The sequence below is a fragment of the Schistosoma mansoni genome (assembly GCF_000237925.1).
Source record: "Schistosoma mansoni, WGS project CABG00000000 data, chromosome 1 unplaced supercontig 0010, strain Puerto Rico, whole genome shotgun sequence".
Classification (NCBI taxonomy): domain Eukaryota; kingdom Metazoa; phylum Platyhelminthes; class Trematoda; order Strigeidida; family Schistosomatidae; genus Schistosoma; species Schistosoma mansoni.
The window spans coordinates 1,244,222-1,259,858 of NW_017385987.1; the positions used below are offsets into that span (position 1 = coordinate 1,244,222).

Consider the following 15,637-nt stretch of genomic DNA (forward strand, 5'->3'; position numbering starts at 1 on the left):
AAGCTAGACCACCGAGGAAAACCTGAAAGTACTGGACGACCGTTTTGTCCAACTGTGGGACTCCTTAGCAGTGTGTATCCACGACCTCACCGCGTGGGATTCGAAGCCAGGACCTACCAGTCTCGCGCCAGAGCACTTAACCGAGTCCCACAGTGGGATGAAACGGTCGTCCAGTGATTCCAGATTTTTCTTGGTGGTCTAGCTTCAACTGACTCGTGCTTTCAATAATATATATTTGTTAAATCTCAGCGAATGAATTTGAAGTAAATCCAACATTTCGTCTGACAATCTGGTTCAAGAGGTTTCAAGGAAATATTTCCCATTTAATGTCATGTTAATATGTGTTTATTAAAAACTAGTCTATTTAATCAATTAATAATTTAATTGATAAATGAAATCTATAAGTTTCTTTTTCAGTAAATTTGATAGATAATCACACCGTTACTATTTTCTTTTATTGATTTGCCTATAAACTGATCATCATCATCACCATCAATTCAGTTAAAATATACATAAATGTTCTTTAAAATGTTTATTAAATAATAATAATATGGTAATAATAATAATGGTAATATAGTTTGCGTGATTTTTTAAAAAAAAAGACTTTTATTGACATTCATTTTTTGCATGTAACTGTCAACAATCACATTTATTATAAAGAGTTCAATCTACATATAATAATAATAATAATCACCTTGGTACCATATAAATTTAAATATACAAGAACATAATTAAAAGTAATTTTAATCAAAGAGTATCATGTTAACTGTTTCTTTTTTTCTTCTTCTTCAATTGACTCATAATCTTAACCATATCAAAAAAATACTAAAATCTCCACAAAACCCCCTTCTGATAATAATTATAAGTATAAATGTTTTTAAACATAATACACCATTCATAGTTTTAAAAGATGAGATTTGTTTCTTTTCTTCTCTATAGAACAAATGAGATAATATAATTAATTTTTATCTTTTATTTATTTATGTATATGAAAATAATTCATAAGATGTTGGAAAAATTGAGGAAAAGATCATAGTAAACTCTTTATAAGTAATATATTTCAATGGAAAATTAACAAAAAAATATATATCAAACCATTGTGACACTTATCAGACAGATTTATAGTCCTAACATTAACTTATTACTAAACTGATAATCATTATTGGTAGTGTTAAGAGGTTGGAAACAAGTGATATGAAATTCTGTGACTATCTTTCTCCTATTTTCATGCTCATCAAGAAGGTATATCTTACTCTTGCGTGAACTAATGAACTACTTAGGTTAAACATATAAATTCATCTTGGGTATATAGTCAATTTTTTTTAGAGAACACCTTTGGTTTTAATCATTGAATAAAAGTTCAGTTATTGTTAGGCTCAACATGAATAAGCATAAGTTAAATTCTCATTAGTTATTTACTTACTTAAATACGTACACCTATTACTCCTCAAGAAAGAGGATAGGCCGCCGACAAGGATCCTTAATCAACTCTGTCCTGATATTTCTCTCCAAGTTATTTCCCATTGCTAATTATTCTTATGACGTTGGCCTCTAAATACCGACGCAATTAGTTCTTTCATCGGGCTCGTTTCCTTTTGCCTTCAGGTTTCCAAGTTATGGTATAGTTCATGGTGTAAGGTTCTTTAAAGTATTCCACCCACCTGTTCAGCTCTTCTTGAATGTCAGTAAATGCTTTGCTTTACTTGTTTTTTATTAGTCTCTCCGATTTACTGTATTTTTCTGCTTGTTTCTTCGTTGTTTCATATAGTCGTTTCATATTTTCTTCTTACAGCGGAGCATTTTCTTCATCATAAGAGTACGGCAGCATCTCCGCTGAATCTATCCTTTTTTGTCCAGCTTGTGTCCAATGAGTTTTGCCGATTACAAGAGCCACCAAGTTGTATCTCCTCATTTCCGTAGCCATTTAACTGGTTATCTCGATCTCCCGAATTGTCCGGATGTTCCATTTACCTATATTAATTGTCGCTCTGGTTGTTAGAAGGGGCATCGGCCTCGTAACTTCTGAAGAATCTTGGCTTTCACCATGTTGCATCATAATTCTTCTGAGTGAAGTTCTTCTAACTCCTAGTGAAGAGTTTAAATGGTTTGATTTGTTTAATCTGGTTCGTGTTTTTTTTTAGCAAGGTTGTTATTTACGGGATAGGGTTTTTGACCCTATGTCCAACCCTCCTGCATTACCCGGGTTTGGGACAGGTAGAAACCCTAGAAGTTCGACTGGCGGAGTTCTTTTTCTGCTTCTCTAGTTTACCAACGATATATAAAACCAATTGGTTTTTCATACTACTCAGATTCCATTCTAGACGTTGTATTGTATATTCTACATTGATAAATATAACGCTGTACTGGGACACTTAAGGGCTGATTATATAAAACAAACTACTAGAGGGACATCTAAACACCTCGAAATGATAGATTGTTAGTTCACTTAAAAAGTTTACTTTTAATATTTAAAATATGTAGTTAAAATTGTATGAGTCATGAAATTTAGTAATTTTGTTTTCTTTTAGCCAAATCTGTACCCCATCTTTTTATTCATTCATGTCATCAATGTTATGTAACTTCCAACTCTTTAACATCTTGTTGCATAACATCAGATTCCCAAATCCCAACCATAGCAAATTTGACGTAATTAAAGTTCAATCCATAAAATTTCCAGTATTATCATAAAATAAATGAACATCTTAAGAACTTTGAAATTTTTAAAAATAGACTTTATGAGCAGTGGTTAGACCCCCTTCACAATGAAGGGTACATTTCACCAACTGAATCACTATAATGATGATGTATGATGTTAATGATTTTCTCAGCTACTCACTCCATATTGTCGAAGAATTTTCCATAATGTTATTTTATCCACACTGTCAAACGCCTTCTCATAGTCATGAAAGTTGATGAATGGTGACGAATTTTATTCACTTGATTGTTCAACCATAATCCGTAGTGTTGCAATTCGGTCTGCGCACGACAGATCCTTACGCAATCCATCCTGTTGATCTCGAGGTTGGGCGTCTACTGAATCTTTCATCCGGTTCAATAATACCGTTGAAATCTTTTTCTGGTAATGATAGTAGGGTTATAGCTATGTGGTTTTCACATTTGCTTAGATCTCCTTTCTTTGGCATCTTGATGAGGCATACTTCTTTCCAGACTATCGACACTTGTTCTCCTTCCCAGATCTTTCTGAATAGAATGTGTTGCGTCTTTGCAGTTACTTCTCTATCCGATTTTAGTGCCTCGGCTGGTATATCGTCAGGTCCTGCTGCTTTCCCAGTATTGATTTGTCTGATGGCCATGCTGATTTCTTCGATCGTTAGTGGACTGACATCTATAGGTAGGTCTGTGTGTGCTGCTTCAATGTCTGGTGGTTCTAGTGAGATTTGTCTATTCGTCAATCCTTCAAAATACTCTGTTCACCTGCTTCTCTGTTCTTAAATCTCAGTGATTGACTTGCCTTATTCGTTCCTGACCAGTTTCTCTGGTTTACTATATTTCCCTGCTGGCTGACATTCAGAGGATCACATAAATTACGGAGTTTCTGGCCGCTAAAGGAATAAATTTTGCGGTGATACGAAAAAGCTAGCGGGAAAACAGAACGAGGAATATCGGCGTCTGTTGCTTATATATATGGTAGAAATGTTAATACCCTCTTCATTCTGGTTGGTCGCTAGGTTGAACCCCGAAATTACGAACCGGAGTTCAGTTTGTTTCTAGTCAATAACTTGTATTATTACTAAGTGTAACTTGGAAATATTTAGTTACTGGAATGGAAAATATGACTTAGTGTTTAACACGAATTACAAGAAATAACTGTACGGATGTAGATTATGTGTCAAAGTACTTTTTTATGATTCAGTGCATTGTAAAAGGTGTCTGTGTGATTATGTAATATTCCACTACACCACTTCTTGACTATAAATCCTAACCTCAAGTTATATGATTTGATAAATAAATGGATCGTAAAGCGTCATTGTATTATAGCTGGCATCAGTAAGTTGTAAAGATGATAACCCTAATTCGTAATCCAAATACATAACTTTCGTCTAACTTTTATTACTTAACCCTAACCTTTTCACATTAAGTGGATATCAGTTAATGACGAAAACCCTGCAGGATGATAACTCTAACTCACGACAGTAGTTCAACTCCTAATAGGTAAACTTAATTCCTTACCTCCATCATAACGAATAATTTAACAATTGAGTGATAATTAACCATATTAAAACCACTATATCATTGTAATTTTATTGCCACTGTTGGTACTGTTTTCCTAATTAGTTGACAAGTCTTTTATGATTGTCTGTATACCATACATTTTATTAAAAACGAACTTAAGTCTGCTTGGAATGACCTAGGACGTGAGCTGGAAATTCAAACCCTAAAGTTTCAGAGAGAAAATCACACTTTTATAACATCAAATTAGAATTCAGTTATTAAAAGTCACATAAATATAGTCAAATCATGATATAGTTGAATCATTATCCAGTATGACCTTTGAATTGTATCAAGTTATTTCAAATCATATTAACACTACAGATAGTACTACGGTGTATGAAACAAAGCCCTCAAATGCCCTGATACGGCCGAGGGTGGGGAGAGCCAGCTGTCCCTCTCTAAATGCTCTCGCATGGCCACGCGTTTACAGCCACTGTCAGGGAATTCCTAATCACTTCATTATCGTAGCATTACTGTTTTTTACGAAATTGAGAGGACGAAAAGCGAATGTCCGGTGCTTTCAACGGGTTGATGGAAATAGATGATCCACCTAGAGGAGTTGAAAAACCCTGATTCCAAACCAGTGGTGCATATGAGTTCCGAAATCCTGTAGGAACAAATAGAGTATGCAACTAATGTTGGTCACCGGCTACCATGTGACTGCATCTCCTAACATTGCTCTACTGTCTTGTGGATCAGACCTTTAGGTCGAAGGCTCAAAGTGTGTCCACTAAGAAAACCAACTACTTCGGTCTAGTCACCTGACTAGTATCACAGCCCACACACAAATCAAGTTACTTGTGTGGCGTATACGTATTCGATGCCCCTTTGTACCAATATTTATGTGCTCAAATAAATAAATAAATAACAAGTATTAAACCACAATTCACATGAATAGTTACTGTCTAATTAAAATATACTTCAAAATTTTGTAAAAAATTCATTTTAATTACTTTTATATTATAATAGGTATTTGTTCAAAGAATTTATCTAAAGTGAATCCGTAGACTTTAAGTACATTTAATATTTTAGTATTATGTTATTTTATGAACTTCACTGTAGTGGAAAATTATGTTCTGATCTTTCATGCAACAATATACTTCTCAACAAAAATATTTTTCTTTTTGTGGTTTACTTTTAATTAAGTACAATTCATTTCATTAAAACCTCTCTTTATGCACAACATTATTGTTTAGCAAAGTAAAAGTTTGACTGTTTTTATTAGGATTATAAGCGAAAATAATTGGATCTAAGAGAGAACAACCTAATTGAATTTCACTCATTAAGGGAAATCCACGATTACCTACAAGCACAAAAATAATTTCTGATATATTTTTAACACTACTAATAAGTAGGCTAATGTGGATTTATAAAAACGTAAACAAAAAATTATAATTCCGGAGTTCTAGTGAGAAACTATGATTAGTGGAGTGCAAAGGTGTTGGATGTGAGGCAGCTGCCTACTGAAAACGTTATAAGGTTTTCGACGAACATAGGAAACTTATTAAAGATATAAATATTCTTCAGTGGATACTAGCTTAGTGGTCTAGAGTTTAAATATTCACCGATGGGGTCAGCTCGTGATATCAATAACACTCTATGATACAGATAAATGTCTCATACTGATAAACAGTATCGAATTTAAGGATTTTTAGAAGTTAAATCTTACAGAAGAAGAGATGTACTTATTATTTCTACCATTATTATTCCAAGGATCAGCGAATTACGGAACTATGTACCGCAATTGTATACTGTGACAGTTAACAATATTTGGTTTTATAGTTCACATTACAGACTGGCTTAAGTTATTCGTCCAGAAGAAAACGAGAACTACTGGGCAGCTGCTTCGTCTTGGTTTCGAATTCATTATCATGGTGGGACTGCTGACCTTACGAGAAATAGAACTCAAAACCTTACACACTTAAAGTGAGCGCCTAATCTCTTGACTACAAATTATGTGAAGATTTTTTGCATATTTGGCATCATCCGACATCTATTGTTATGATTTGTAAATTCCTACAAATTAACTGTTATGTTGTGCTATATATATATATATATAGTTCAGTCGAAGGATAGGGAATCTTATTGAAACATTTTTTGCTGAGAACCCCGTATTTCATTGAGCATATAATATCAAATAAAGAGATTCCTATTATTGTTATTATTATCAAATAATAACGAATTTATATCCGTTATATTGTGGTAGCTAATAAAACTGGAGACCTGTGTAGTTAGAGATTCAAAGAAATACATGAATTGAAATTCCTAGTACAAGTACATTACTAGCGATCTATTTTAACAATCCATTAAAAATCATAACTAGGAAAGCTATTATTCTGATTTTTTGTAAAAGCCTACTCATTGTGTACTATTCAATCAATCATATCTATCTAATTTATATTATAATAAATATTTGTCTGTATGTCTATGTCTATATTAGTTGATTTCTTTTAAATTACCCTAGAACCAGAGACTTGTGTCGAATTCCCAACATACTTCTTAACATTTCAGCTACTCATAATCTGTCTGGTTATCTATTATACACAACTATTCACTTATCATTATATATACATATTTTTAAAAAAACATGTATCAACTTGTAGTTTGATTCATGTCCAGTAGTCATGACATAAATTATACTGTTTATTTGTTTATTATTTTTTTCTTAGTTAAGTGGAATGTATTCACATAAAAATATCGAGGTAACTGACCTTTTCTTTTGATATTTAATAGGAAAAAAAAATAACTATCCAACTTTTTTTTACGTTTTACAATGATCAGAAATTGTCAAAATCTATACACAACTAGCTAGTCTAAGCTACATTTACTTCATAAATGTTCAACATCATTCGTATGTATTCAGTGTTTTAGATTGTCTGATACATAAATCTGCATACAATTAAAATTTAATATTTAATAAATAATTATAATACATTACTTTTTGTTGGATCAAAACTTATTTGAATAGAAAAAAAATTTTTTTTGCCCTAAAGATAAATTGTTTATGAAAATTACATTTGATTACAATGATAAGTATATGTATTTGAAGATGATATAAATGATGTATGAATACTTTATGGTATACAATGATGATCATTGTAAAGAATCTTGGAAAAATTATTCCTTGTTTGTTTGTTTGTTTAATGTTACCTTTGAAATAGGTACTTGATAGTGGTTAAGTTATCAATAGACAAAGAATGATGATTTGAAATGGTGCTGATTTCTCCTAGTTATGGTTATTTAGAATTCTGATATAGCTATTAACTTTGTTGTCCGTTTCTCTACAGGTTTCCAAGTTAGCAGTCGCCTCGTGATGAACTAATGAATATGAAGTTACAGTTTTACTACTGAACAACTATATGTTTTATAATTATTAACGCCTTTCAGACCAAAATTAGAGCGTCTTCTGAATTGAAGTTGATCAGGTTAAATGTTACAACAGCAAAAGCATTCAGATTTTTATAAAAACCTTGGGAGAAAATAAATAGTATGGTTATCTTAAAAGTATTTCTTTCCTCTACATAGAAGGTTCTCTTTATCATATATATATATATATAGTGGATACAGGGTTCGAGTTTTGCATGTGGAATCGTGGATTGCCAACGCTGAGAAGTTTCACACTAAGATGAAATTGTCATCCAGTGCTCCCAGGTTTTCGATGGTAGTCCATCTTTAGTCGGTTCGTGATTTCGATGATATTTAACAATTTCCACATCCCAACACTGAAATATATATATATATATATTCATAGTTGACACCTCTAAGACACGCCTTTGGCATTCAATGCTAGGAGAGACGACGTTAAGAACCATAATTTCAGGTACCGAAATTGCTTAAGTTATTCGCACATTGTATTGCTGGATTATATGAAGTGACTATGGGCAGCAGATAAGAAGCATCATAAATCAAAAGATGATCTGTTTTACCTCAAGTATGATGGAAGAAATATATAGCGATCGTAGTTAAAGCCTTACTAGAACATTTTTTATAGTTTATGAAAATAGACGTATAAATCAATTTCTTCTGAAAATTTTACTAAATTATATTGTTTCATTAAATTTTCTACATTAGAAGATCATGCTCAATGATAGATCAGTTCACACATGTGATATATACGTGATTTCATCTTAAACAGTTTAGTTTTGAAAATGACCATTGTTGTTGTTGATATATTTCGCTTGCCGTACAAAATATCTTCCTGCTTTAACGAATGCTAAATGGCTCAAAATACAGTTTTATGGTTAACATACTGGCAAAATAATAGGGAAACATTAGGTTATTATTTTTAATGAGGATTTCAAAGCTTATCGATACTATTTTCTGACTTGGGTGTTAAACATAAAATTGAGAGTGTATCTGTTGAAACTCAATAAATAGTAGGCTAAAGTACATGACACGGAGAATCTTGTCTATAGACTGATAGCAATAATTGTGTCACTACATATAAGATATGATTTTTGAAATGGATTGATATTATTAGTATTTAAAAGTGGTCTACATGATAAACTAATTTTAGCTAGATTACTGTCAAAAATCAAGGAACACCAAATAAATGCTTGAGACTTTGAAACTGTGTGCAATCATGTCTATGGAGGAGATTTGACAGAGAATTTCGGGTCTTGAATATATTGTGTTATTTTTAGACCATTGATTTAGCGTCTAATGATTTATATTTTCAAAATAAACAATCTGTATAAATCCATATTATATGTTAATGAAGATATCAGAATGTTAATATTTAACAGTTTATCTTGTTTTATAACCTTTCAAGATAGCTATCCCTTATTCTATGGACTCGATGAATGATTGAACAATTTACTGAATAAAGTCTCTAATATTACTTATGTAAAAATTCCATTTCAAGATATGATAATTACATAAAATAGTGGAAACAGTTAATTATTAGGTTAAGAACCTGAGAAATTCCATTTATGAAAACTGAATCTTTAGACCTTCTAAGAAACTTAAGTTTTCTGAAATGATATACTGTAAGGCAGGTATTAGAAATTCTAATTATAAAGTTTAAATATAATTTGATCATAAAAATATATGCCATAGAATAAGTCACTTTATGTAAAAAAAGAAGGCGAAACATCTTGAAGATTAGACATATTCATTTGTATGTTAGTGGGAATTATAAATTATTTAAATAACAAATACTAAAAGTGATAAGTTTTGCTTATTTTCAAAAAAAATGTATTAAAATTGAGGAGAAATAACTTTTACGTACTTTATGATTTCTCATGAATGTTCGTGTGATATCAACTTCAATTAGTGATATATTGAAGCTGTGACCTACTTCATAAGTTGCCATTCATCAGTGTAAGGTAAAGATGGATATTGGTTAGCAGTGGAATCCAGGACTCGAACCCAATATCGTTCGCTTCAAATACCATCACATTATTCACTTAGTTATTGAGTCTGATTAGTCACTAGCTTATGTAATGGGGTGAAGTTTAAATTCATTTTTTTTATTGTTTGTTTGAATCTTCCCATTGATATTTAGGTCTGCAATCGATCATATATACCAATAAGAGACTAATCCATTACAGTCCTAAACATCCATGGGTAGATTCAAACAAACAATACAAAATGAATTTAAGTGTAAGATAATATTTTTTTAAAAAGTAACATAACAAAATCGTGTTTAACGTGATTCGCAACAATGTGAACTCTTATCATATTTTTATGCGTAGGTGTTCTCAAAAAACAAAAAAAACTATTTTAACTATGTATTTCTTATGACTCATATCACTAAGATATCAAAAAGGGTCAATAATTTTAATGAATTCATGAATTGAGTATCTTCAAAAGAGAAAAACTAAACTGTTAATGAATTTATTGACATTCTATTTATAGAAATTTATTTTTTGTACACATGTTTAGACTAGTTTATAAATTGATTTGGCTCAAATGTTAATATATTATTATTATTGTACTGTTATTTGTAATTATGTACCAATAAAATAAAGAAAAAAAACAATTTATCGTGGTAGTCAGTATCTAACTCCTCCCGGAGCCTCTCTGAGGTTACTACCGGTCTCAAGCCCAGGATAAAGAAGGAGGATTGGGATTAGCGTCCCCATCCTGTAGAAAAACTAACTTGCTAAATAAATGTGAACCAGAAAACATGATTCAAACCATTTAAAATCTGCACTGGGAGTTAGAAAGTCTTCATTTAGAAGAGTTATTACGCCTCATGGTGAAAGCTGAGTTCCTTCGGAAGCCACGAGTCTGATGGACAAACTTTCAAAATTACTAAAATAAATCTATTCGATACAACGTTTAAATCTTTGTGTATCAATATCATTGTGACAAATGTATCATGGTTCTACGAAATGGTGTAGTATTTGTTAAAATTCACAATTTATATTTTTTTCTCTCCTGTATATTTTCCCGATATAATCTTACTTTCAAATGAAGTCATATGTCAAATTTACTATTCGTAATGGTTGTATATCTGGAGATTTTTAGGCCAACAATGTAACTGAACATTGAAACAGTATATAACACTTTGTCATGCCTGTGAAATGAGTAGGTTGTAGGGACTAGAGTTAAGCAAGACAATTTATAGACTTGAGTTTACATGCATTTTAATAGTAATCATGAGACAGGATGAAAATGACATTAAGTGGTAAGTTGAAGAATATATCATTTTCCCGTAACACTTCCATTGTGAATACTTACTGAATGTTCCAAATTAGAGAGCTAACTTGTTAAAATAAAACAGTAATTAGTTGAATTTCTTATTTAAACAAAATATTAATAATTCTCCCTTGCTAGGCTGGCAATATATTGAGTTGCAAATTAAAAATAACTTTAGTTTGATTCTTATATTTCTAACAGATGGGACCGTGATCAGAAAGTTAAAACTTGACGACTGCTAAGAAGGATTCAAATGACCTATTTTCCTTCCTTTCTGTCAAAATTCAGTGTTAACTTGCCACACTAAACTCCACTATTCTCTGGCTGATTAGTTTTTTTTAACTTATTGATTTGTTTTATATTCCAAAGGTCATAATTGTTACTATATAAACAGACTAGTATCATATTATGACTTTCTTGGAAGTAATAAAATATCATCTGTTGGGACCTGTCTTCTTTATTTTTATGACTTTGGGAAAATCACTATTGAATTGCTATTACTACCTCGTGAAAGCCTCTATTAGAAATGATTCAAATGGTTTGTATTTTATCTAAAATCGTAATACGGTACAACAATATCTGATTAAAGTTTTGGAAATATTACGAGATATTGAACACCATAAAGTATTAACAAGGAATGATTCAAATATCTAACAAATATGAGAGACGTCAATTTTCAACACATTTCTGGTTGTGATTTGTAATAAAAACCATTTTCATCTTTAATCTTCATAGAATAATCAACTTAATTCACTTGGTATTGTTTGTTTGAATCTTCCCATTGATGTTTAGGACTGCAATTGATCAGTCTCTTATTAGCATATGTGCATACTGTGCGTATTGAATAAGTGGAATTCTCCATACATGAATAAGCATACATGATGCTACATGTATTTTAAGTAGAAAAAAACTTTAAAAGAATAATTCATGTAAGTCATATCAGATGCTTTTTTATTTTCATGCACTTTGAATAAGATAGTGTAAAGTAAATTTGTAAGAAAGATGTGATGTACTTTAATAAAAGGTTTCTATTCTTAGATGACCATAATGAATATAAAGTAATAAACGAACATGATATCGTTCGCAGTTGGATGAAAATTTTATTCTCTTACAAGTTAGATATCAATTTGTTTCTTTTTCAAACATTTTCCGCAATTTTTTTGTTGTTGACTAGTTATTTTTCCCCCATTTTCCAATTCTATCTTAAATCTTGTTAACTGTGATGATTATGTAAAATTAGTGAATTAGTTTTAAGCGAGATATCAAAGTGTACACATATGTTACTGTTTATGGTCAAATAATGTGTAAAATATATCTGAATATTCTTAAGGTTCACAACCAGTCCTTCCTTTATTTACAGCTACTTACTACTACTACTACTACTACTACTTACGCCTGTTATCCCTCGTCGAGGAGCATAGGCCGCTCACCAGCATTCTCCATCCAACTCTGTCCTGAGCAATCCTTTCCAGTTCCTTCCAGCTGTTATTCATCCTTTTCATATCTGCTTCTATTTCCCGGCGTAATGTGTTCTTTGGCCTTCCACTTTTCCTCTTCCATTCCGGATTCCAAGTTAGGGCTTGCCTTGTAATGCACACTGGTGATTTCCTTAATGCATGTCCTATCCACTTCCAACGTCTTTTCCTAATTTACTCTTCAGATGGAAGCTGGTTTGTCCTCTCCGATAACACGCTGTCGCTGATAGTATCCGGTCAATGGATGTTGAGTATTTTGCGTAGACAACTGTCTATAAATACTTGTACCTTCTTGATGATGGATTTAGTAGTTCTCCACGTTTCAGCTCCGTACAGTAGGACTGTCTTGACGTTCGTATTGAAGATTCTCACTTTGAAGTTAGTTGACAGTTGTTTTGAGTTCCATATGTTCTTCAATTGTAGAAGTGAGGTTCTTGCTTTGCCAATCCTCGCCTTTACATCTGCATCCAATCCTTCTTGTTTATCAACGATGCTCCCCAGGTACTTGAATGTTTCCACCTCTTCCAGAATTTCGCCATCAAGTGTGATTGGGTTGGTGTTCTCCGTGTTGTATTTGAGAATCTTTCTTTTTCCTTTGTATATGTTGAGACCTATGGATGCAGAGGCTGCTGCTACATTTGTCTGTATTTGTTAGCGTGTATGAGAGAGGATATGATATAAGCTGTAAAGACACTGCAGTTATTGACTCAATAAATACGACGAATAACTACTTACTTTTCATTTACCTTTTTATTCTGCCACTAGGATTTTAAGAATGAGCTTAAGCATCAATAATTTTCTCATCAGTAGAACATGAAAGTTCACAAAGAAAGTTAACCCTTTAAAATATATTTTGATCAGCTACTATTCATAAATACAGGATAACTAAACTTAACTTACTCCTGTTTGGACATTTACAATAATATGAAAATTTTAGCCATCTTTCAATTTTGACCCAATCATGGAATATCGTATTTGATGATTATGATTACATTTCATAATATTAGGTCACAGATTTTCTCCAATACATAAGGACACCTACGATAATCATAAAAGTGGCTGCTTCTATCGAAGGCCCGAAGAAAAGTTAGCTCCTTCTCTAAACTAGCGAAATCTAATGTTTTTGCTACATACTAGACGTTCAAAAAATCATCACGAAAATATGTAGAAGTTGTGATTAGTTACTAAGTATGTTTAAAGTTAGATACTGACTCAGACATAATTACTTTATTAACGGAGAGTAAACTAAGATCTACTTTGCAGTTAACCGACTCAGCGACGATGTTTCCGACATGTGGCTAACTGAAACTTATCGAATAGCTGTAATCCAGAATAATACTGAATGGCATGACTACAAGTAGAGTATGCGACTCAGCCAATGATAATCTTGACATTTTAGGGTTACATTAGCTCTATAACTTTAAACTTGTGGGCAATCCATTGGATACTACATTCAATTTCATTGCAGTCAGAAACAAACTGGTTCTCATAGTATGTGCATGATTATGAACCTGGTATCGCCTAAAGGAGTTGTTGTTGACTAATATGGGGAAGAAATCTTCGAAGTTGTAGTTAGGTAGAGATGAATAAGTTTACTACAAAAATCGACTTCGTAGAAGATTCTCCGAATAAGGTTAATAAGAAACACGCTGATCCTCCACCAACATCATTCTGGATATCATGAAATTTGTACCATCGCTTCTATTCGAACCGCTAATTTACAAAAGAGTGTACTAAATTTAGAAAAAACAGACACTAATGTATCGATACTGTTTTATTTATTTATGGAAACTTTTCATTAGTAAACCATTGATGAATATGGCAAATTACTGGTAGAAGAAGTGAAATTATTAAGAATAAAACTGAACAAAAGTAAAAAAAAATAATAAATTGACGCTTTTTTCTAGTTGAATCTACTTCTTCTGGTTTATAGTTGTTAAAGGGAAAATGACGTAGAAAAGTAAGCCAGATAGAATATAAACTCATTAATCTAAATATGGTCTCCAAACATTTTGTTCTTCTTTAGTTTGATGAATTTCTTCATGATGATGATGATGATTAGTCTGTTTTTGTTTTTTAAAAGATAAATCGATTATTTGTTCACAGATTTCATTTTCCACTGGTTGATTTATATTATAATAGTTTTGTTTAAATATTCGTTGTGACATATGTAATAACTGCGGCGATTGTGTACAATTTATTGATTGTGATTTATAAGAAATATTTAATTGTGTATTTACAGTATCTTCAATACCACTGTCTAGAGATTGTGAATATGATGTAGTAACTATTGGTTTAATATTATAATTATCTGTTGAAGTTTTCAATATCTTCTTCGATGTTAAAGGAGTTGAATGAAGTTTTACATTGAAATACTGAGAAGAAGAATTGTGGTTAGTCAATTGAGATGAAATATGATTAGAAATGGAAGTATTTAATGAATTACATTGTCTATTAATATCATAATCATTAGAATGATCATGTGAATACATTTTCAAAGGATGATTACATGGAATATAAGTGTTTACATCAAATTTCTCATTACTGTTATTATTCTTATTATTATTGATATTCTGTTTATTTTTTGATGCATTTGAATGATCTGAGATTAATTTATCGGAAAATTTATCACGTAATTGATGTACACGTTCAAGTATATCTGAAAATTGTTTAGCAAGGAGAAAATGAAAGAAAAATGATACGAAATATAAATCACTCATAATAAAGTTAATTCATCCATAAAATGCATTATAGTTTGTGTCTAAGTATGTCAATTATGTTAACATTTGTCATAAGTTATCTGTAGTAATTTGATGAATTTGATGTTTAAATCCCCAAAGAACACTTTTTTTTATCATACAATGGTAACCAAATGAAGTCTGAATATTGAGATTTTGATCATTATGTAGTGTATACTTTATATAGTCTACGTAAAATTATTTCAGAATGCTTTATTCTAAGTTAGTTCGAACATTTTAATTTGAGCCTTTTTTTTATTTTTCATTCAACAATGACCTTTATTTTTTACTTTAACCAGAATGAGAGGTGAATATAAAACATAATTGGCGCCATTTCAAGTAAGGTCGATATCTCTGTATACAATACACATTATTTGATTAGTGATCATCATTTAACATATAAGAAAGTACTTAGATAAAGTTAAGCCATTGTCACACTTATTACACAGTGCTCCGACATCATGAAAACTTTTTTTCTTCCAATTTTCGTATTTTTTCTAATTGGTATGTTAAACAAGTTTATACGGATTATAACTATCATGAATT

At 31.5% G+C, this 15,637-nt stretch overlaps 1 protein-coding gene across 1 annotated transcript; it reads right to left on the reverse strand.

Moving 5' to 3' along the window:
* Positions 1 to 14,338: 14,338 nt before the first annotated feature.
* Smp_132780 (hypothetical protein) lies at positions 14,339 to 14,845 on the reverse strand (the record flags this gene model as incomplete). The annotated part of the gene is made up of 1 exon (XM_018791960.1): positions 14,339 to 14,845. One exon carries the CDS (start codon positions 14,843 to 14,845, stop codon positions 14,339 to 14,341), a length of 507 nt encoding a protein of 168 aa, XP_018644868.1.
* Positions 14,846 to 15,637: the final 792 nt, after the last annotated feature.